General features: G+C 41.1%; 1 protein-coding gene across 3 annotated transcripts in view; it reads right to left on the bottom strand.

Annotated features, from left to right (window-relative positions):
- Positions 1–1,223: 1,223 nt before the first annotated feature.
- The window catches only part of usp13 (ubiquitin specific peptidase 13), a 29,356-nt gene continuing 13,405 nt past the window's right edge, over positions 1,224–17,174 (bottom strand). For all 3 annotated transcript variants that reach the window (XM_062395924.1, XM_062395922.1, XM_062395923.1), the window contains exons 12-21: positions 16,824–16,977; positions 16,508–16,682; positions 16,279–16,367; positions 15,503–15,625; positions 11,186–11,209; positions 10,673–10,816; positions 7,202–7,374; positions 4,731–4,920; positions 3,729–3,813; positions 1,224–3,405 (exon numbers count right to left, since the gene is read on the bottom strand). In XM_062395924.1, the coding sequence (XP_062251908.1) occupies positions 3,309–3,405; positions 3,729–3,813; positions 4,731–4,920; positions 7,202–7,374; positions 10,673–10,816; positions 11,186–11,209; positions 15,503–15,625; positions 16,279–16,367; positions 16,508–16,682; positions 16,824–16,977 (1,254 nt within the window). In that variant the 3' untranslated portion in view covers positions 1,224–3,308. The remainder of the gene's footprint in view (positions 3,406–3,728; positions 3,814–4,730; positions 4,921–7,201; positions 7,375–10,672; positions 10,817–11,185; positions 11,210–15,502; positions 15,626–16,278; positions 16,368–16,507; positions 16,683–16,823; positions 16,978–17,174) is intronic.

Raw genomic sequence — 17,174 nt, 5'->3', positions numbered from 1 at the left:
TTGTGTAACGCTACAGCTGGCATTGGTATACTGTAGAAACTGGTAACCACTGCAATAACCCCAACCTATAAAGCTGTTGCACCAAATGTTTTTAAAGGAGACATATTGTGCTTTTCCAGTTTTTCTCTTCCTCTTGTGAGTTATACGGGTTCTGGTAAAAGTTCTGCAGCATTAAAAAGCCCAAAGTCGGCAGTAAAAGGAGCTCCTCTCCCCGAAAGAAAAGACTGCTCCTGAAATGTCTTGTCAGTTAGTCTGGCCCATGATTAAAGAAACAGGAGCTAAAACAAAGAGTTTCAGACAGAGGCTGAACAGAGGAGCTGTGTAGTATGACAAGAGTGATGTGTTTTCTGAACCTTAAGGCATGTAAACCTTCTCAAGTGTTAACTTAAATCAAAACTATGAAGCTGGCTCCCTTTACTGTTGAAACTTGATAATGTCTAACACCATATAAATACATAATTATGCACTTGTTTGAAGTTTTATCACGCAAAAATCTCATCTCATTAAATACTATTTCACTTGACTTTAGAGAAGCTTTTTCCAGAAAGTTCTTTGACACTTGAAATGAAAACCATTATAACTGAGTCTGACCTTGATTCAATGGTCAAAATGAAGAACTATCATGAAATACATTGGATGAAATAACAATTCTATAATAATGCAGAGGTTTCCAAATGTATTGATATTGTACTTTCTCTGAAATTGTTCACAGTATTATTTATTTTATAATATTTTATTTTAAGGTTTATGCAGGGTCCTCCAAATTTAATTTAAGGGGATTTGTTTTTTGCAATTTGCTGAAAAGCAATTGTGTTGAGTCTCTTTATAAGATGTTAACCACAGCTTGATGGGTTGGGGTTCATGAAGGTGATGGGTACATGTGCATTTCTTTCTTCACTCCTTTAATTCAACATGTGTACAAAGGCAGTTTGTTCTGGTTTATTTATCAATGCATCAGACGTGTGAATAAATTGATATTTTGATGAATGAACTTAGAAAATATATACTTTATATACAGTAGTGAATTTACCGAAACACCTACTATAATGCATATATCTCTCCCTGTATAATCACAAGGAAAGCATTAGCACCTTTGAAACTTACAATACGAAAGTAATCTTTTAAAGTAAACTGTTGTTATATATTCTACTCTCTGGTGTCTTGTTTCTTTTTTACACAACACTTGAACTGCAGTTTCTTTGTTCATTGTTAAAGAAGCCAAGTCTCAACAAAGGTGTAGTTTATTAAATAATCCAAACATTGTAAGTAAACAGTGGCACTGTACTGTCATGACTCTATTCACATACGTCAAAGCCATTTTTGGATAAACACATACATTACAAAAGTCAACGTAAAATAATCCCTTCAGGAAAACTATGTAATGGGAACTACACAACCGGCACAAACTTGTTTGCAAAAAAGGCAACAGGGTAAAAACAGGTGAAGAACCTTTTTTTTTTCATTTAGTTAAATGAGAAAAGAGAACAAAACTCCCAAGAGTACAAAGGTACAATCCAAATGACTAAATGTCAACGTCTAGTGCACATGTTGACAGTGAAAAAGCCTCTTTTAACCACTTAAAGAAGAAGAAGAAGAATGGAAGAGACCGAGCTGGAGGGAAAGCTGGAACAAAACAATACAAAATGACATAATGATGTAATCAGGACGGGGGGGGGGGGGGGGGGGCAGATTAAATTAGACAGGATATCTGAAGACATTAAAGACGAAACATCATTTAGCAAGACGACAACTTTTATCAATGGCAGAAACACAAGACTTGCATAGAAATACCTTTTAAATGTTCCTGCTGCATGGACAATGAAGACCGCAGCACTTTATCAGGTCGTATCCATGGAGATGAGAGGTCGGGATTTAATAAAATGGAATCTGTGCCGAGGGAAGTCTGGACACAGTGTTTCTAAAGGGGGATGTGAGATATTTATCTTAGTGCTTCAATAAAGTTTCCTTGTTTCCATCGTCGATCCCATATGTCGCTTTTGAAAGTCTCTGCATGAGAGGGTTTTAAAGGACAAACACATTCCAATATAAAATTTTAACAAAGCAGAGCAAAGTCACTTTTCAGCAGAACTTCCCCTTTAAAACAAGCGCCCGAAGTGCACAGCTGCGAGACACACACTTTCACCACACGTCAGGGTCGTCGCACTGGAATTAACTGACAAAACACCAGTTAGTTTTATTTGAGATGACAGAAACTAAAGTGGATTCGGGTCCAGTTCAATGCAGCATCCCAGTGAATGATGAGGATATGAGAACAGACACTGAGATGATGTGGACAGTCAGAGGTTCTAACCGTGGCTGACCCAGCATGAGGTTATGGTGACAGGTTCTACTGTCGTATTAAGAGATGAAGAGGTTTCGTTTGCAGTGAGCACCATGATACATTCAGCACTGCACCGGAGAAATGAGTCACCCTTACAGCGGGTGCCAGGGAGGATTTGGTTGTCGTGCATATTGCTTTTGGATGTGGGAAAATAAATTAACTTAAATGACCTGTAAAAAAAAGTTAAAGAAGCCACAGGTCAAACAGATGGTGAATTTTAACTTTCGGGCCACACTCTGAACTGTCCGAATGACAGTATGGAGGATTTTGACAGCCACCTGAAATATGCACTTCCAGCCACTTCAAGGTTTAACAGGTTCCGCAGAACCGAAGTAGAAATTTGATATCACATTCAATGTGCTCGTGCCTGGTGAATAAAACATCTACTTCTACTGCATCAGGTGCAAAATATGAACTTGTTCCATTCTTTTCTCTTTCAAAGGAAATTGCAAAGCCACCAATGGCACAGTCATTTCTTGGTTGTTGTTTTTTTTTTGTCACAGTTTCAGAGCATTTCAGGGCTGGCAGTGAAGCACTGCCATTTCAAAATACATTTATAAAATGTACCACTTTGAAAATATTGGCACAGTAGCTGAAGGCATAGAGGAGGAACAATGGGATTTGATATGTGGCATTGGTGTGTGTCCAGAACAGTCCAGAAGTGGAGATATCGCACACATTCCTCTGTACTGTCGAGAAAACGTCTCTTTTACTTTTGAAACATAAACACTGAAATATACATTTAAAGCGTAACGTAACACAAATGCACATGAAGCACATTGCTTTCCCTTTCTGACTAGTGTTCCTGGTGGCTCCTGAATGACACCACAGTAAGGCGAGCAGCTGGTCTGAGAGGTTATTTCCATCGTTTCCACTGCGGCTGTTCACACAGTTGTCTGCCAGTCTTCTGAGTGAAAGACCGTCGTTCTTTAAAGGTCGCTGGGTGGAGGAGGGCGGGAACTTCACTTTAACTGCTCGACAGTCGATGGTAAAAGTAGATGTAGCCCAAGTCTTTAGGGGGCCTTTCTGACAAACACACTTTGTGGTCGTTGTAGATCAGCCACCTGCAGCAGGACGCCACATGACAGTTTAGTGCTGCCGGAAATTAATGTGAAGGTTTCTGTTTATTTCTAAACTGACTGACAAAGGAAATGGGTCAATTTGTTTTTTTCATTCAGACTCAATAAGCTGAATTATTTATTATTTTCTGTGTTATGTAAAATAATTGAATTTTTGATAAAATACATTTCCTGGGGGATTACTGATTAAGAAAGGAATACACATCTACATTTGTTGAACAGGAAAGTAGTGATAACAAATATGCTGCAAGCGTTCTACAATTAAAAACAATTATATATAGCATTTTGTGAGACTGTGGACAACTCACCTTCCCTCCTTTTTGATGTGACAAACATAATGTCCGGACATTGTGGATGCTCCCATGTGGCTGATGAAGGCAAAGAGCTCATAACCTGGAATAAATAAAAAGAGATATTGTGATGAACAAACACAGCGGAGATTCTAATAAAGAAGTTGGTTAAGATCCGCAAACAAGGGAATGCAAGAACACGCAATCTCTACTTTCAGCAGTTTGTAACGCAACAGTCATTCTAGTATACAACTTTATGTAAGTGTGATGTGACTTTATAGCCCTATGGTTCTGTTGTTTACGCCTTGAGCAGCAGGTTCATAATTTACTGTGAGTCTCTATCCCTCTCTCCTCATAATGACTATGGAAAATAAAGGCAAGATATCTACACTTGTGTATGTATACTAAGGAGGCAGCATTAAAACCTAAAAACACTAAAGCCTCGTCCAAGCATCAGATAAACTGTGTTGTGTTTTTTGAGACAGAACAAGTGCTGGTGAATTGGTTCTCCATCACTTACACTGACAGAGCATGGGGAATGAATTTTTGATGATGGTACGTATGGAAAAGAGGAAATAATGCAGTAAAAAGGTGGTTCCATGCACCTGATTATAATTTTTCGATAGACTTGAAAAAATGATCAACCTTTCCTTCAATGCCTCTGTCACTGATGAGGATGCACTAAAATTATTGGAGGTAGAGATTAAAAAGCTGGTGAATCATGTTTTCATGCCACTTGGCCTTGAGTTGTTCTGGCAGAGCAGGTCAGTGCCCAGCAGCACCAGTCCACATGGTGTGTCATCCTTCAGACAGTGATTAGGACTGACCATAACCCGGCCTGTGGAAGGTCAGGACAATAGACCAGGACCCCATGTTAATCTGTTTGTCAGTAAGATTTGTGTCTTGTAATATTACAATAAGGGTTGATTTAAGTCCAACGCCAAAAACCGTCCTCAATATTCGGTTCAGTAACAAATACAGTCGTGAGAGGCGAAAGGTCCCTGGTGCAGAGTCACTCACGTCCTGGTCCATCTTTGACCCGCGGGCCCGATGTCTCTCTGTCTGGTGACAGCGTAGAGTCGCTGTGCGAGTTGGCGTTGGAGAAAGCGTTGTCGTTGGGCTCTGTGTCGGCCATGTCTGAGAGGACGTCACTCTCCTCCTCCTCCGGATGGGTGAAGATCCAGTCGAGTGCTCGTTCCAGGTTATTGTTCTGGAACACAATGGAAACATAACGTTATAAGCTCAAAGACATTCACGCAAAAAAAGCCTTTCAAATTCAACACACTGTGGGGTGGGGGGGATATTGTATTGAGAGCGCTGCATAGTAACGTCTGCAGCGGCACAAAAGTTTAGAAAGAATCTGGCCACAACAGCAAATATCATCCCACAGAAGAGTGATGGGCTGTAAATAGATCGCATATGGTGATACAATCAGGGTCGAGGTTTAGAAATGGTGATATTCTATCTTGTTTTCTTCCGCTGTGTCGTATCATGAACAAACTCAGCATCAAGAGTCATTTATCAGGGAGGTGGCAGGGATCCATCTCTGCCAAAATCCCCCCTGAGGATGTTTGCTTTTAATACAAAGTAGAGGTTTGATTCCTTGAGAATGTCTCATCTGAACAGCTGTGTGCTTTTCTGTCTCAGGTCCCAGAGGCTGGAGGGGACAAAAAGTTCCTCCTTCCGATTTTAGGCTAATAATAAACCATCCCTGAGACCCTTCTCTGCTTCACATCTCCATCCCCCTCGTGGGGAATAAGTGTTAATTTTTTCGACATCAACAGCAATAATGGCACCAAACTCCAAATGGGTGTTTGGTGCCATTACGGGTGATAAACAAGGAAGCCGGGAGTCTATTTCTGTGTCTTTCTAACTGCCTGCCGGGTTATTTTCTGCTGAGGAAGCAGTTTGAAATGTGAAGCGTGAGAATCAGGGTCCATCTCGGAACAGGAAGCTGACAAACTTTTGCACTGTACAATTTTACACACACTTTGACGCAGTGTCTCCACATGTCGCTGAGGCAGATCATGTTTCTAAAGCTGAATCGGAGGAGACCTTATGCTGCTGGGACTATTTGTAAACACCAAGGAGAGCGGACAACTTTAATCACCCTGCCATGTACAACCTATTAAATTTGCAGTTTGGAAAGAAAACAACTGGGTCAGCCAAGTCCAAATCTGACTGATGGAGGTTCATCATCTCAACCCGTCTTCTAACACCTCCCACCCTTCTCAGATTGCTATCGTCTGATTGCTAGAGTTTTTCTTGGGATTATTTTTACGTTATTCTAAATGTGTTTTGAGTTACATAGGGCGGCTGTGGCTAAGGAGGTACAGAAGGTCGTCTACTAACTAGAAAGTCAGAGGTTCGATGCCCATCTCCCCCATTCCACGTTAATTAAGTGTGAGTGATGTATGACAGAGGCAGGGCTGCACAAAGATGCTTTGTATGAACGTGTGAGAATCCAATCCCAATTTCATTTGACATATTTTAGGCCCGACTGACTTGGGGTCTGGTATCCAGTCTCTAATATGTAGCACATTTCTGCTCACCCCTGTAGTTTGGAGCACCTTCTTGAATTTGACTTTGAACTGGGCATGAAGTATGCAAATGTAGTACTACTGCTCAACTGAAGTGTATATAATTACAGAATGTAAACTGGAACGACTATTCCATGGCTCTCATGAGGAAAGCAAATGACTGCACACTTCAGCTCCTATAATGAAATGACGATGTAGCATGAACGAGAGACATTTGTGAGAAAACACGAAACCTTCTGTGAGGGATTGCAAAACTAATCCTCAAATCAATTCTCACCCCGACTCTCTGGGGTCCCTGCAGTATTTTGTTATAGGGTAACAATGTGCATTTTTATTGACATAATTAATAAACAAATGAAAAGTTTTTGCTGTAATTTCTTAATTCTACCTCTTTTTTCGGTCTGACAACTTTTGCTAGTGCACTTTCTTTTCCTGCACTTCTCAGAGACACTTATCAAACTGTGTGGGTGGTTCTTGCTCCTCACTTTTTCTCTTGCTCAACTTTTTCTTCCATTTAACTAGAAAATTGTTTCTATGAGAAACAGACAAAGGCATGAGCACCTCCTACGGAAGTTTTCTTTTTTTTCTTTGTCGGATCTGAAACTGCGACCCTCTCCGCCCACGCTGGCTGCTCAGTTCTCCTTGTGCTCATTCAAAACAAATCACTGTTATCGCTGTTATTACTGCCACTAACACAATACAGCCACAGCAAAAAACGATAATGAATTAGGCCTCAGGTGGCGGCGGCGGCAAATGTAGAAACTCATAAAGCCAGGTTGATAAGCAGTAAACAGACAGCCATTTATAAGAAAACATTAAAGATTAATATTTTTGAGCTGACAGAAACAATTTATTGGAGAAGAAGAAAGAATGAAGGCTGGAAAAAACAAGTCTGGGTTATTTAACAACACGAAGAGCAAACATGAAGAACAGAGTGGGCAGCGGACTGACCGTGGCTTTGAGTGCCTGGATGCTGTGACTGCGGGGGAAGCCCATAGAGGTGAGGATGGCGATGCTCTCCTCGGGGGGCGAGTTTGCCAGGGGCGTGGCGGCACCCATGGGGCTGTCACTGGTGGAGGGACCAGGATCCATCACGGAGGGCAGAGCGAGAGGCTCGGCAAAGTCTGAGTGGAAAGAATAATAATAATGTGATGCTGCAGCTTGTGTGTGTTTTTAACCCAATAGATGAACATATTTGTCTTGGAGGTCAAAGTTAGAAGAATCTAGATATTTATTTGTAGTTCTGCGGCTCGCTGTGACCAATTGCAGCGGCTGGATGCCTCCTGCACATCCAAGTATTTTCAGTGTTTCTGCTGTTCCAGGCGCTATTTGCAGCGCGGGATCAAGGGAGTTGTTGCAGTCACCGTTGTCGATGAGGTCATGTACTTAAGTTTTATTATTAGGAAGCACACAGCGATAAGTAATCAGGATCAATTACGAGTGGGGAGAAACAACTGAATGGCTAACTGGCCAAATGGCTAACTGACTAGCTGGCTACACCTTGTTTTGTCTCCGTCATAGTTTGTTTGTCCTGGAAGTTAAAGCAGAGACAGACAAACATATAGATAAAGTTACGGGTAAAGTGGATACGACGCAATAAAATGCAACCAAAATGAAACATCCCGTTACCCTCTCTGGGTTTGAACATTGTTGGAGACACAAATCAAGTCATGTTTAGACATTGTTACGGAATTGTTACATATTATATCTTTAAAGTATTTATTTTGAAACCTAAAACAGGGACAAACAGTCCTTGCATTTTTAGAACAAGTAGAGAAATGCTGACTCCTCTGCGAGTTTATTCTAAGGAAGGAGGTAAGTGTTGTACCTAACTGGTCCTGTAAATAGTGTGTGTGTCTGTACAGACACCCTGAATACATCTAGTGCTGGAAACAGTATGTGACCCTGTGGCATTTTTGTGTCAAAGCCCAGATTAGCCCAGTGAGTCGACACATCTCAAGCAAACATGTTCAACTGTTCAAATGAACACACACATTCACACACACAGAATATTCTTATAAGGACTGCATTCACAGCCTGACCAAAACATTATCCCTATAACCTTTACCATGACCAACTGATGACTAACCCTTACATCAACCCAACCTCCTTTCCCACCCCTAACCTCAACCAGGAGCTCAGAATTAATGTTAAGCTTCATTAGAACCAGGCTTTGGTCCCCATGAGGTCTACTTAGCCAGACAAGGTCCGTGTTTATGCTGATGTGAGTTCATAACTCTGTTTCTGACTGCAGGTCTTTGTGGTTTTTACATTAATTACAATGCAAATTTTTCTGAACTTTGAAAAACAGTAAACAGTTAGAAGTAAGAATAAAAACTTTCCAATTTTGAACCAGGGTTCTTTTCTGCACTTTCAACGGATTCAAATGAGAGTGAATTGGCCCTCAACCCGGGAACAAGGACACTCAGTGCTCTGCTGTTAGCGATAAACAGAGCCTTCATCCCTGTCCTTGCCATGAATGGAAATGTGTAGCCACTGCCAGCGCCACATCATCTTGTGTCCTTTAGACACAGTTAAAATCCTTTATCATTTAACTTCGGGAGTAAACTTTTGACTATGTCAACTGTGGCCTCATTTTTAGCTTTTATCAAGTTCAGTTAAAACTAATCAAATTGTTAATAACGCTGAGTTGACTTTCTCCCTCCTAAGATGATGCCATTAGTGTAATTCTGTAAATGCAGCACTCAGGCTTCGCTTAAGTCAAAAAGAAAATGTTACGAGGCACTGCCACTGCATCTGAAAATGAATATGTAAGGAATTTAGTTGTCAGAGAAAATGAGCTGAAGTTATGCTAATGGTGAAGTAATGAAAGCAAACAAATGTGGGAGGGAGGCAGAAGTACAAGTAACCTCTGAGCAGCAGAAAGGCACAAACTGTTTTACTGGTGTTATTGTGCCTGAACACAGCCTATTTTACAGATGCATTAGGCCCATTTAAAACCTAACAGGCAGGGGGCTGCTCTAATTTGCCTCCACTGTAGAGGCCAACCAGGGAAATAAAAGTGACACGAGTTAACTTCCCGGGGGGGACGTCTTCGCTGCGGAGCGAGTCTGAGAGAGACAAAGTCAGCTGCCGCAAAGTTTCTGATGATGACAGACGCAGGCAGACAAACACCTGCAGTACACAGAGGGACGCAGACTGTGACACGAGCAAAACCAGCTCTGATTTGTCTCCGTGCGATGTGATGTGTCTCTCACTTTCAATTACCTTTGTGTTTTAAAAGGTCCCATACAAATAAACCTGCCTCGCCTCTTTGTGTGATGTAGTGTGTCAGTGTTCATGATTACATCAGGGCTCAGACTTGTGGGACGATTCAACTCTGATGCACCCGTCCCCACAATCAGAGGAGAACTCTCGTCCTGGACCTTATTTAAATGTTTAAAGCGACACACTGCAATGTTTTTTTTACCTTAAAAGAGCATCTTCAAAATTAGTTTCATGGTTCACTGACTTGAAATAACGTTGACAGATATCGAAACTTACAGTTAACACTCAAAGTTTCTCCTTATTTGCGTGATGCAACGAGTAACGAGATTTCAATTAAAAAAGTTTGACGAGGATGTTTTAACTCCGGAGCCCAGTTTAAAGGAGGTGGCACACATGCCGGAGTTTTGTGCTGATATGTGCTGTGTTTGCAGAACTGTGTCCCCCTAAAGTGCAGCTGTTGTCCTTATTATTTGTCACTAGTATATTTGGTTTCTTCTGCAGTTACCTTTATAACCCTTGAGCTCTCACTTAACGCTCACGACAACCTCTTCTTCTTGTCACGACTATTTTGTCTTGACTATTTCTGATCATTAGACCCATGTCATGAATTTGGAAACGTTTTAAAGGGGCCATTACCCAGTCATAACTACTGTGAATGCAGGAAGGAACAGCTGATACATCCAAATCCTAGGGGTTACAACCACGTACAACCTGGCTGTCATTGGACAGGTCGCCAGTACCGCAGGGCCAACAGATAAAAAACAACCACTCACATCTACGGACAATTTAGATACTCCTGCATGTCTTTGGACTGTGGGAGGAGGTGGGAGTGATCAGAGCAAAAATCAGGAACCTTCTTCCTATGATGTAACATGGCTAAATACCACACTGTCGTACCGCCCTGTTATAGGAATGCATTGGTTAATTAAAACAACTTTAAATTAGTGGCTCTAAATTCCATCCATAGAAAAATATACTGTACTGATCACCTTCATCCGAAAACACACCACATTTTTACCATGGAGAAATTGGGCACATTTTCTTTCTTTCTTCCTGCTGCAGTGTTTTCCATAAATCTACCTCATCCGTATCTTCATTTAATTCTGGCCTCAGTGTTAGAAGTATAAATATAATGTGAAAGCATATTGCCCATAGACTCAGTCTGTTCTCCTGAGTGCAGTGATGTCTCCTCACCTGGCTCCTCCATGTGGGCTATGATCCAGTTGAAAGCCATCTCAGGACCCATGTTGCCTGTGTAGTACACCGCTTTCCTGCAGGCCTCCAGCGGGAACCCCATCTCTGCCAGCTGCATCACTGCCACCTCGTCTATTTCTGGAGCTGCAGACACACAGACCAACATCAATACCTGCAAGGTACAGTTGCTGATTCTATCAATCAACCAATCAGATTTAGCTGTGGTTCTCTCTTTGGGCCTCATTAAACAAAAGGAGCAGCGGAGGGTCGGCCCCGGGAGAGGTTTCTTTATTGAGACAGGATTTGTCAAAGAGAGAAATGAGTGTGGCTAAAATGAGCAGAGCCAAACAGAAAAGTTTGTTCGAGCTGCAGCTGCAGCACCTGCCCAGGTGCACATGAGGTTTAGCGCTTTAGCATTCATTACTCTACCGCCCTGTGACCAAAATACATGCTGGTCACAGGTCTTTACGTACTGTATCACAGAGTAAATGAGTAGAGAAATATAATACTCACAGTCCACAGATCCCATTGAGTTATCTGAAAGAGGCAGAAAACCATTTCAGTTGGCTTTTAATTATTCATAAAAAAAATTAGAAAAGCGAGGCAACCGATTTTTAAGTAGTTAGGGCCCGAGCACTGACAGTGGGAGGCCCTATTGAAATTGTTTTAATTTGAATATGCCTGTGTCTGCTGATTCCGTTGTAAATTGAGTATTCCTGTATATATATAAGTGTTTATTTTTTATTTTGGGGGCTTTGTTTTGAAATGCTTTTCTTTAAAGCTGATGTTAGGCACTTAAACTATGATTATATATAGCTCATATGCAAAATTAAATGGATCTGACTTGATTTGGTTTATAGGATGTACTTTCACTGTCAATCAAATAAAAGAGTCTTCAATGAAACTGAGCCTAGATGCTTTGAGTTTGGGCCCTGAGGCAAGATACTAAACATAGCATCAATATATATAATTTAATATTTTTTGTGCATTTCAGTTGACAAGCAGGAAGCAGAAAGAAGTATACAACATGTAACAAGGGTCCTCAGCCAGCATCAGACCAAGGATATCATGATTATGTAGTAAGTGCCTTATCCATTCAGCCCTCTGGATGCTTCAATCAGTCAGACTATGGATAATCCCCGTAATGATGGGGCCAATTGAAATCAGCGGCATGATGTGCTCGAGTGAAATCATCAGAGCAGCCTCTGGGTGAGACCTTTCCATCACCTCCAGACTCCTGCTGCTCATAAAAACACTGCAATCACCACTTCTGCTCATTTGAAACAAGCCGCCCCCCTCCCCCAGCAGTGTTATTATGGACAAAAAGATTTGATCAGTGTCAATCATCGTTTATACAACATGGACGTAACAGCACTGTGACGACACAGACCTGAAGAAGACCATTTCAACTGGGAACAAGGCAGCAGGGGTTACTTTTCTTTTTGGAGCACATTAAGTAGTTGCAACAGAGAGATGCAGTTTGTTTAGTTTCAGCCACTCCTGTGTGCCTCCTCCCTTTCTTACAGATTTTAATTGAATTAGAAAAAAAACAAGGAGTATGTGAAATTAAACCTGAGTGGGGGTTTCCATTTTATTCTCGAAAGGGATAACCAGATTAACAAAACAATCCAAAGCCCGAAATCAATTTCTATGAGGTTTTCTGAGGTTTCCAATTATTTGTTTTATGCATCGAAGCAACCATCTCATTTATTTATTTTTTGCAATTTCTAAATGGCCTGCAATGACCGAGTGAATGGATGGTGCACAAAGCAGTGAGAAATCATGTGGCCCAAGCAAAATACAGGAAAACACATTTATGTGGTGCTGTGTAATCAGTGAGAGGCACTGGAGCCTGGTGGAGACAGATGACTGACCAGTGATTAATAACTGCTGATGCCAGCTGCAGGATAATGGGCCGGTGGTTAATTTGCAGCTGAGAGAACCCATCAAATAAAATGTGAAGTATATAAATTGGGGAATATATTGAAAACAGCGGGTTATCTCCTCTGACCTCTTATTAGTCAGAGTTTACTGGAACTTGTTTTCTATAGAAACGGAAACAGTGAGGGGGAGTCGACAGGGAACCCAAGCAAAATACAGAATTCACATGACTCCTCCAAAGTTTCTAAAGGATTTAACAAGTTAGATTTAAGACCTTTGTAAATCCCAGAAATATTTATACTTAAATGAAGTAGCCAGGTAAAGAATAATGGTGTGTTATCTCATCAACCACAGACAATAGTTATCCATCCTATTTCCCATAGCCAAAGCAAGTTTGTTGCGATAAATTCTGACTGAGGTGTTGTAGACTATAAATTCAGTTCCAGGTTGTTCTTGTTTGTAGTTCTATTACAGTATGTGATTGTGTGTACTGTTGAGAAATAACTACAACACATGACATTACAAACCATGCAGCCACAGCATCTCTCTTTAGAAAATAATTTTAAAGCATGACAGTAGGGGCACTAAATATAAAAATTACCAAACTTAAGACCTATTGATATATTCAAGACCTATGGCATAATATTTTAACCTTATTAAGACTTCTAAGGCCTAAAATTCAGACGATATTAAACTTAATATTCTAAATGTTATACTTTTTTTGACTTCTTAAGACTCTGCAGACCTTGATCTTCCATCCCAAGCCTACTACTTATTTAAAAAAGTACGAATATAAAGTTACACATATTTTCCAGCCTTGATTTTACAGTGGCCCCATGTGTTTCCTGACAAATGCTGTTTCGGCTCAAAGATGATTCAATGTGCGAGACCTTGAAGAGTTTTAACGTGGACACTGAACGCCTCCAAGAAGCCAATGTGATTTGGAGGTCTGAGAAAACAGGAACAGCACATACAGTTTGGTGGTGAAATATTAAGGCAAAACGTGTTCCTCTGAGTTTGCTGTCCTGAGACACAGCCAGCTAACTGATTTTGTAAAGCCTTAAAAAAATAAAAACAAACTCCCCAGTCAGTTAAGACATGGGAAGCACAGCAAAGGCCCACTCGCAGCTGCTACTGTGTTCTGTGACTCTGCGTTGCTCTTTGGACCGCAATTTGTGTTTGGAGCTCGAGGCAGTACAGAACACTTTGTGCCTCACGCCTACTAAAATATTAAGCAGGACAATGATAACTTGATGTAGCTGAAGTTTGCACACAACGGAAACAGGACGGGAGGAACAGGAATAACCGTCACAGAGGAGACAGAGACAAAGAACGACAAACACAAAGAGGGAGGTTGTTTTCTGGACCTTTGGGGTGAGACAAAAAGGTTCCAACACGTTGTATGTAATATTGGGCTTTTGGAAAGAATTTCAGAAGTTGGATGTACCTCAAATATAAAAAAAAACTATCGCTATTGGAATGCTGTAATTACTATTTGAAGGTTTACTTTTATTTCTTTTATAAATATGTTGGCTCAATCTCCTTCACTGATCTGCAGTGGCTCACTCGTGTCAATCACAACTTGGTGAGACGCTCCTGAGACGCGTTGCTGTGTCCATGGTACATAATAGGCTAAATTGAATTAAATATGAATTTTTAATGTCACCAAGCAAACACTGACACACCAAATTTTCTAGAAATGTAACAGCGATATTAATCGTGCTTTTAAATGCAAATGCTAGCCTCCTGTAACATACTACCCAGCCGAGGGAAGTGCATTACAAGGAGATCTTATAAAATCATTATAACTTATTGAGACTGAGCTCACAGCTCTCTCATGTGATTCCAGTCATTACGCCCTTCAGAGGAAACTTGGATGGCTTTGAGCAGAATATCATATAGGAGACAATTTCACAGATCATTTAACGCTGTCACAATAAAACACCCAACACCTCCTCCAAATGGATGTTAGGCCATGGCGTTGCAACATCACACATCTGGTCAAAGTAACAAGGAGTCACTTGTTTATTGGGTAAAATCTGAAAAAAAAAAACTGTCTCACAGATGAGAGGTGTTTTCAGATATAAAAATAGAGTGAAAATATGTTTGGCTATCTGGGTGAATAAAAAAACTAAAGCATGGGTGCTCAGGGAGAGTAATAAGACAACTGTGAAATTGAAATGAACGGCCAAAAAATGCCTTCAGTCTTTTTTTTTTTAAAGAATCCATACAGGAAGGTAATGCCCCTGTGGGCTACAGGAGGTGATTCATGGGAGCCTGTGAGCAGAGGATACTTAATGAATTCTGGGTGAGACAAATGGAGCAGTGTCTGATCTGAATACAGCAACATTTATCTGAAGCAGGTCCAACAATGGCACCTATGTGCATTTGCCAACATGCAACTGAAATGAATAAAAAATAAAATGTCAGATTAAAAAAGGGAACAGATGCTAAAATATAACAATAATATATTTGGATCCTCACCATAGACTGTATATATATATATATATAAAGATGGAAGACTCCTCTCCTCGTACTCCCACTATCCAAATTTTGAAGCTGTGCTGTGGTTATCAGGGGAAGGGGCTACAGGAGCGAGGTCCCTTAGATTCATGGACCTAACCAATCACACGTCAGTCTCAGTTGTCTATGATGACCTTTTACCCCATTTTCATAGCATCAAATAACTAATCAAAACAAAGTTAGCAGAAAAACGATTTACCTAAAATTACAGAAACTATTCATTTCATATGGATTATTTGGTTTGGTTCATGTCACATCCACAAACATGGAGAAGGCTGGATTTATGACCTATACTGCAGTCAGCCACTAGATGGTGATCTACAAGCTTTGGGGAGCAGTCACGCTGTCCGTCTTTATAAAGAGTCTATACACAAACAGCCCAGTGTTGCACTTCCACCTCAGAATGTGAGCGAGACCTGTTCATACCTCTGGTGTCTTCAGGGAGCACAATGGGGGGCATGAGGTCAGGCAGCTCCTCCTCACCCGCCTGCAGCCCTGTGGCCCGCAACCGGTTCAGGTCCAGGAAGTCTGGAACATCGATGGCCAAGTCTGTAGAGATAGAGACATGAATATAAATGCTGATCTTTTTTCAAAGCTTGGGCCGTGCAATGCTCCCGGTTTTTAACATCCTCTTCACTTAACACTGAAAGGTATAAGACAAAATCTAGGAAGAAAAAAGTTTTTCCAGTCTTACTAAAAGCACTTTACTCTCCAAGTCAGTTTCATACACGCATTCACACGCGCTTCTCTATTACGTACACCAAAACCCTGATGGGATCGAAGGTCATTTGGAGTTCAGTCTCTGGGAGCAGGGGATCAAACCACCAACATTCTGACTAGTGGACTCTATCTGTGGCTTTATCTCCTGCTCTAAACACCCAAATATATTAATATTATAAACATAATGCATTTGGGATGAATATATAAATCTGTTTAAAAATGTACTTATCATGTTTTCATATTTTATTAGAAATTCAAGCTGAATCACAACACTAATTTATTTATGTAAATTCTGTGTCTAGTTACATTTTAAACCACAGCAGCTCTTTACAAGGTGTTTGTCTGTGAGGACATTATTTCAGCTGCCATGTTCTAAGGTCGACGCTGCCCTCTGCTGGGCATCTGTAACACTACAAACACTTAAAATAACAGAACCACCACAATAGCAGAGATCCTGTTATTCAATGAACTGTGACAGTTACCTAGTTTCTTCGGCACCCAGTCGACCCCAAATGTGAATTTCTTGACCTGCACAATCAGATACTCTGGGAAGGAGGCAAAGCGGGATGTTCTGCAAATGAAAAACAAATACATTTTGAAAATGAGGGGTTAAAAATGAAAGAATCCAGAGTCTATAGATTCAACAGTTTCTGACCTAAAAGCAATTGGAAAACACTGAGATGATGAGTAGTCATTCCTTAAGTAGCTTACTTGACTCCAGCTGACTTGGCCTGTAGCGCCGAGCTCCAGAAGTCCGGGACGTTGTCTGGCTCGGTGAAGGCCTGCAGGCAGGCGGTGAAGGGGATCCGTGCCCTCACTGGCTCAGGAGGAGCCTTCATGTTCTCCTCAGCGTCCTTCCTCTTGGCCTCGTATGCCAGCAGCTCCTCTGGACGGATTTAATAGGAAAATAAATGGTGAAGATCCATGACACGCCATAATATCATGAAGGGTAAAGATTAGTCATATAATGTATTAAATCAAGCCACGTGTGTGATGACAGTTCACATGTACAAAGCCACGTCTTTACCTCGATTGGTGGCAGCCTCGATGGGGGTTGGCAGCTGGATGCAATAGTCCACCCGCTGGGCGTATCTCACCCGGCGCGACTGGCAGCACTGAATTCGCTCCTCCACCAGGAAGCGGAAGACGTCACTTGGATTCTCTGAGCCTGCACTGTTCCTCTGTAGATACAACATCAGACAGGGAAGATGAGAGGACGAGTTTGACGACAATATCATGACATAACATGAGGCAGATCTTTCATTATATACTAATTTTCTTCCCTGATTTATTCCTGATTCAAATGAAAGTATAATGGCAGTCATGGGCAGCTGGCCCTCACATTGTAACTGTACCTTTTGGTTCCCTGCACTTAAGC

This window comes from Platichthys flesus, chromosome 9, assembly GCF_949316205.1.
Source record: "Platichthys flesus chromosome 9, fPlaFle2.1, whole genome shotgun sequence".
Classification (NCBI taxonomy): Eukaryota; Metazoa; Chordata; class Actinopteri; order Pleuronectiformes; family Pleuronectidae; genus Platichthys; species Platichthys flesus.
Note: the sequence above shows the minus strand (reverse complement) of the source record. Positions and strands in the feature narration are given on the sequence as shown.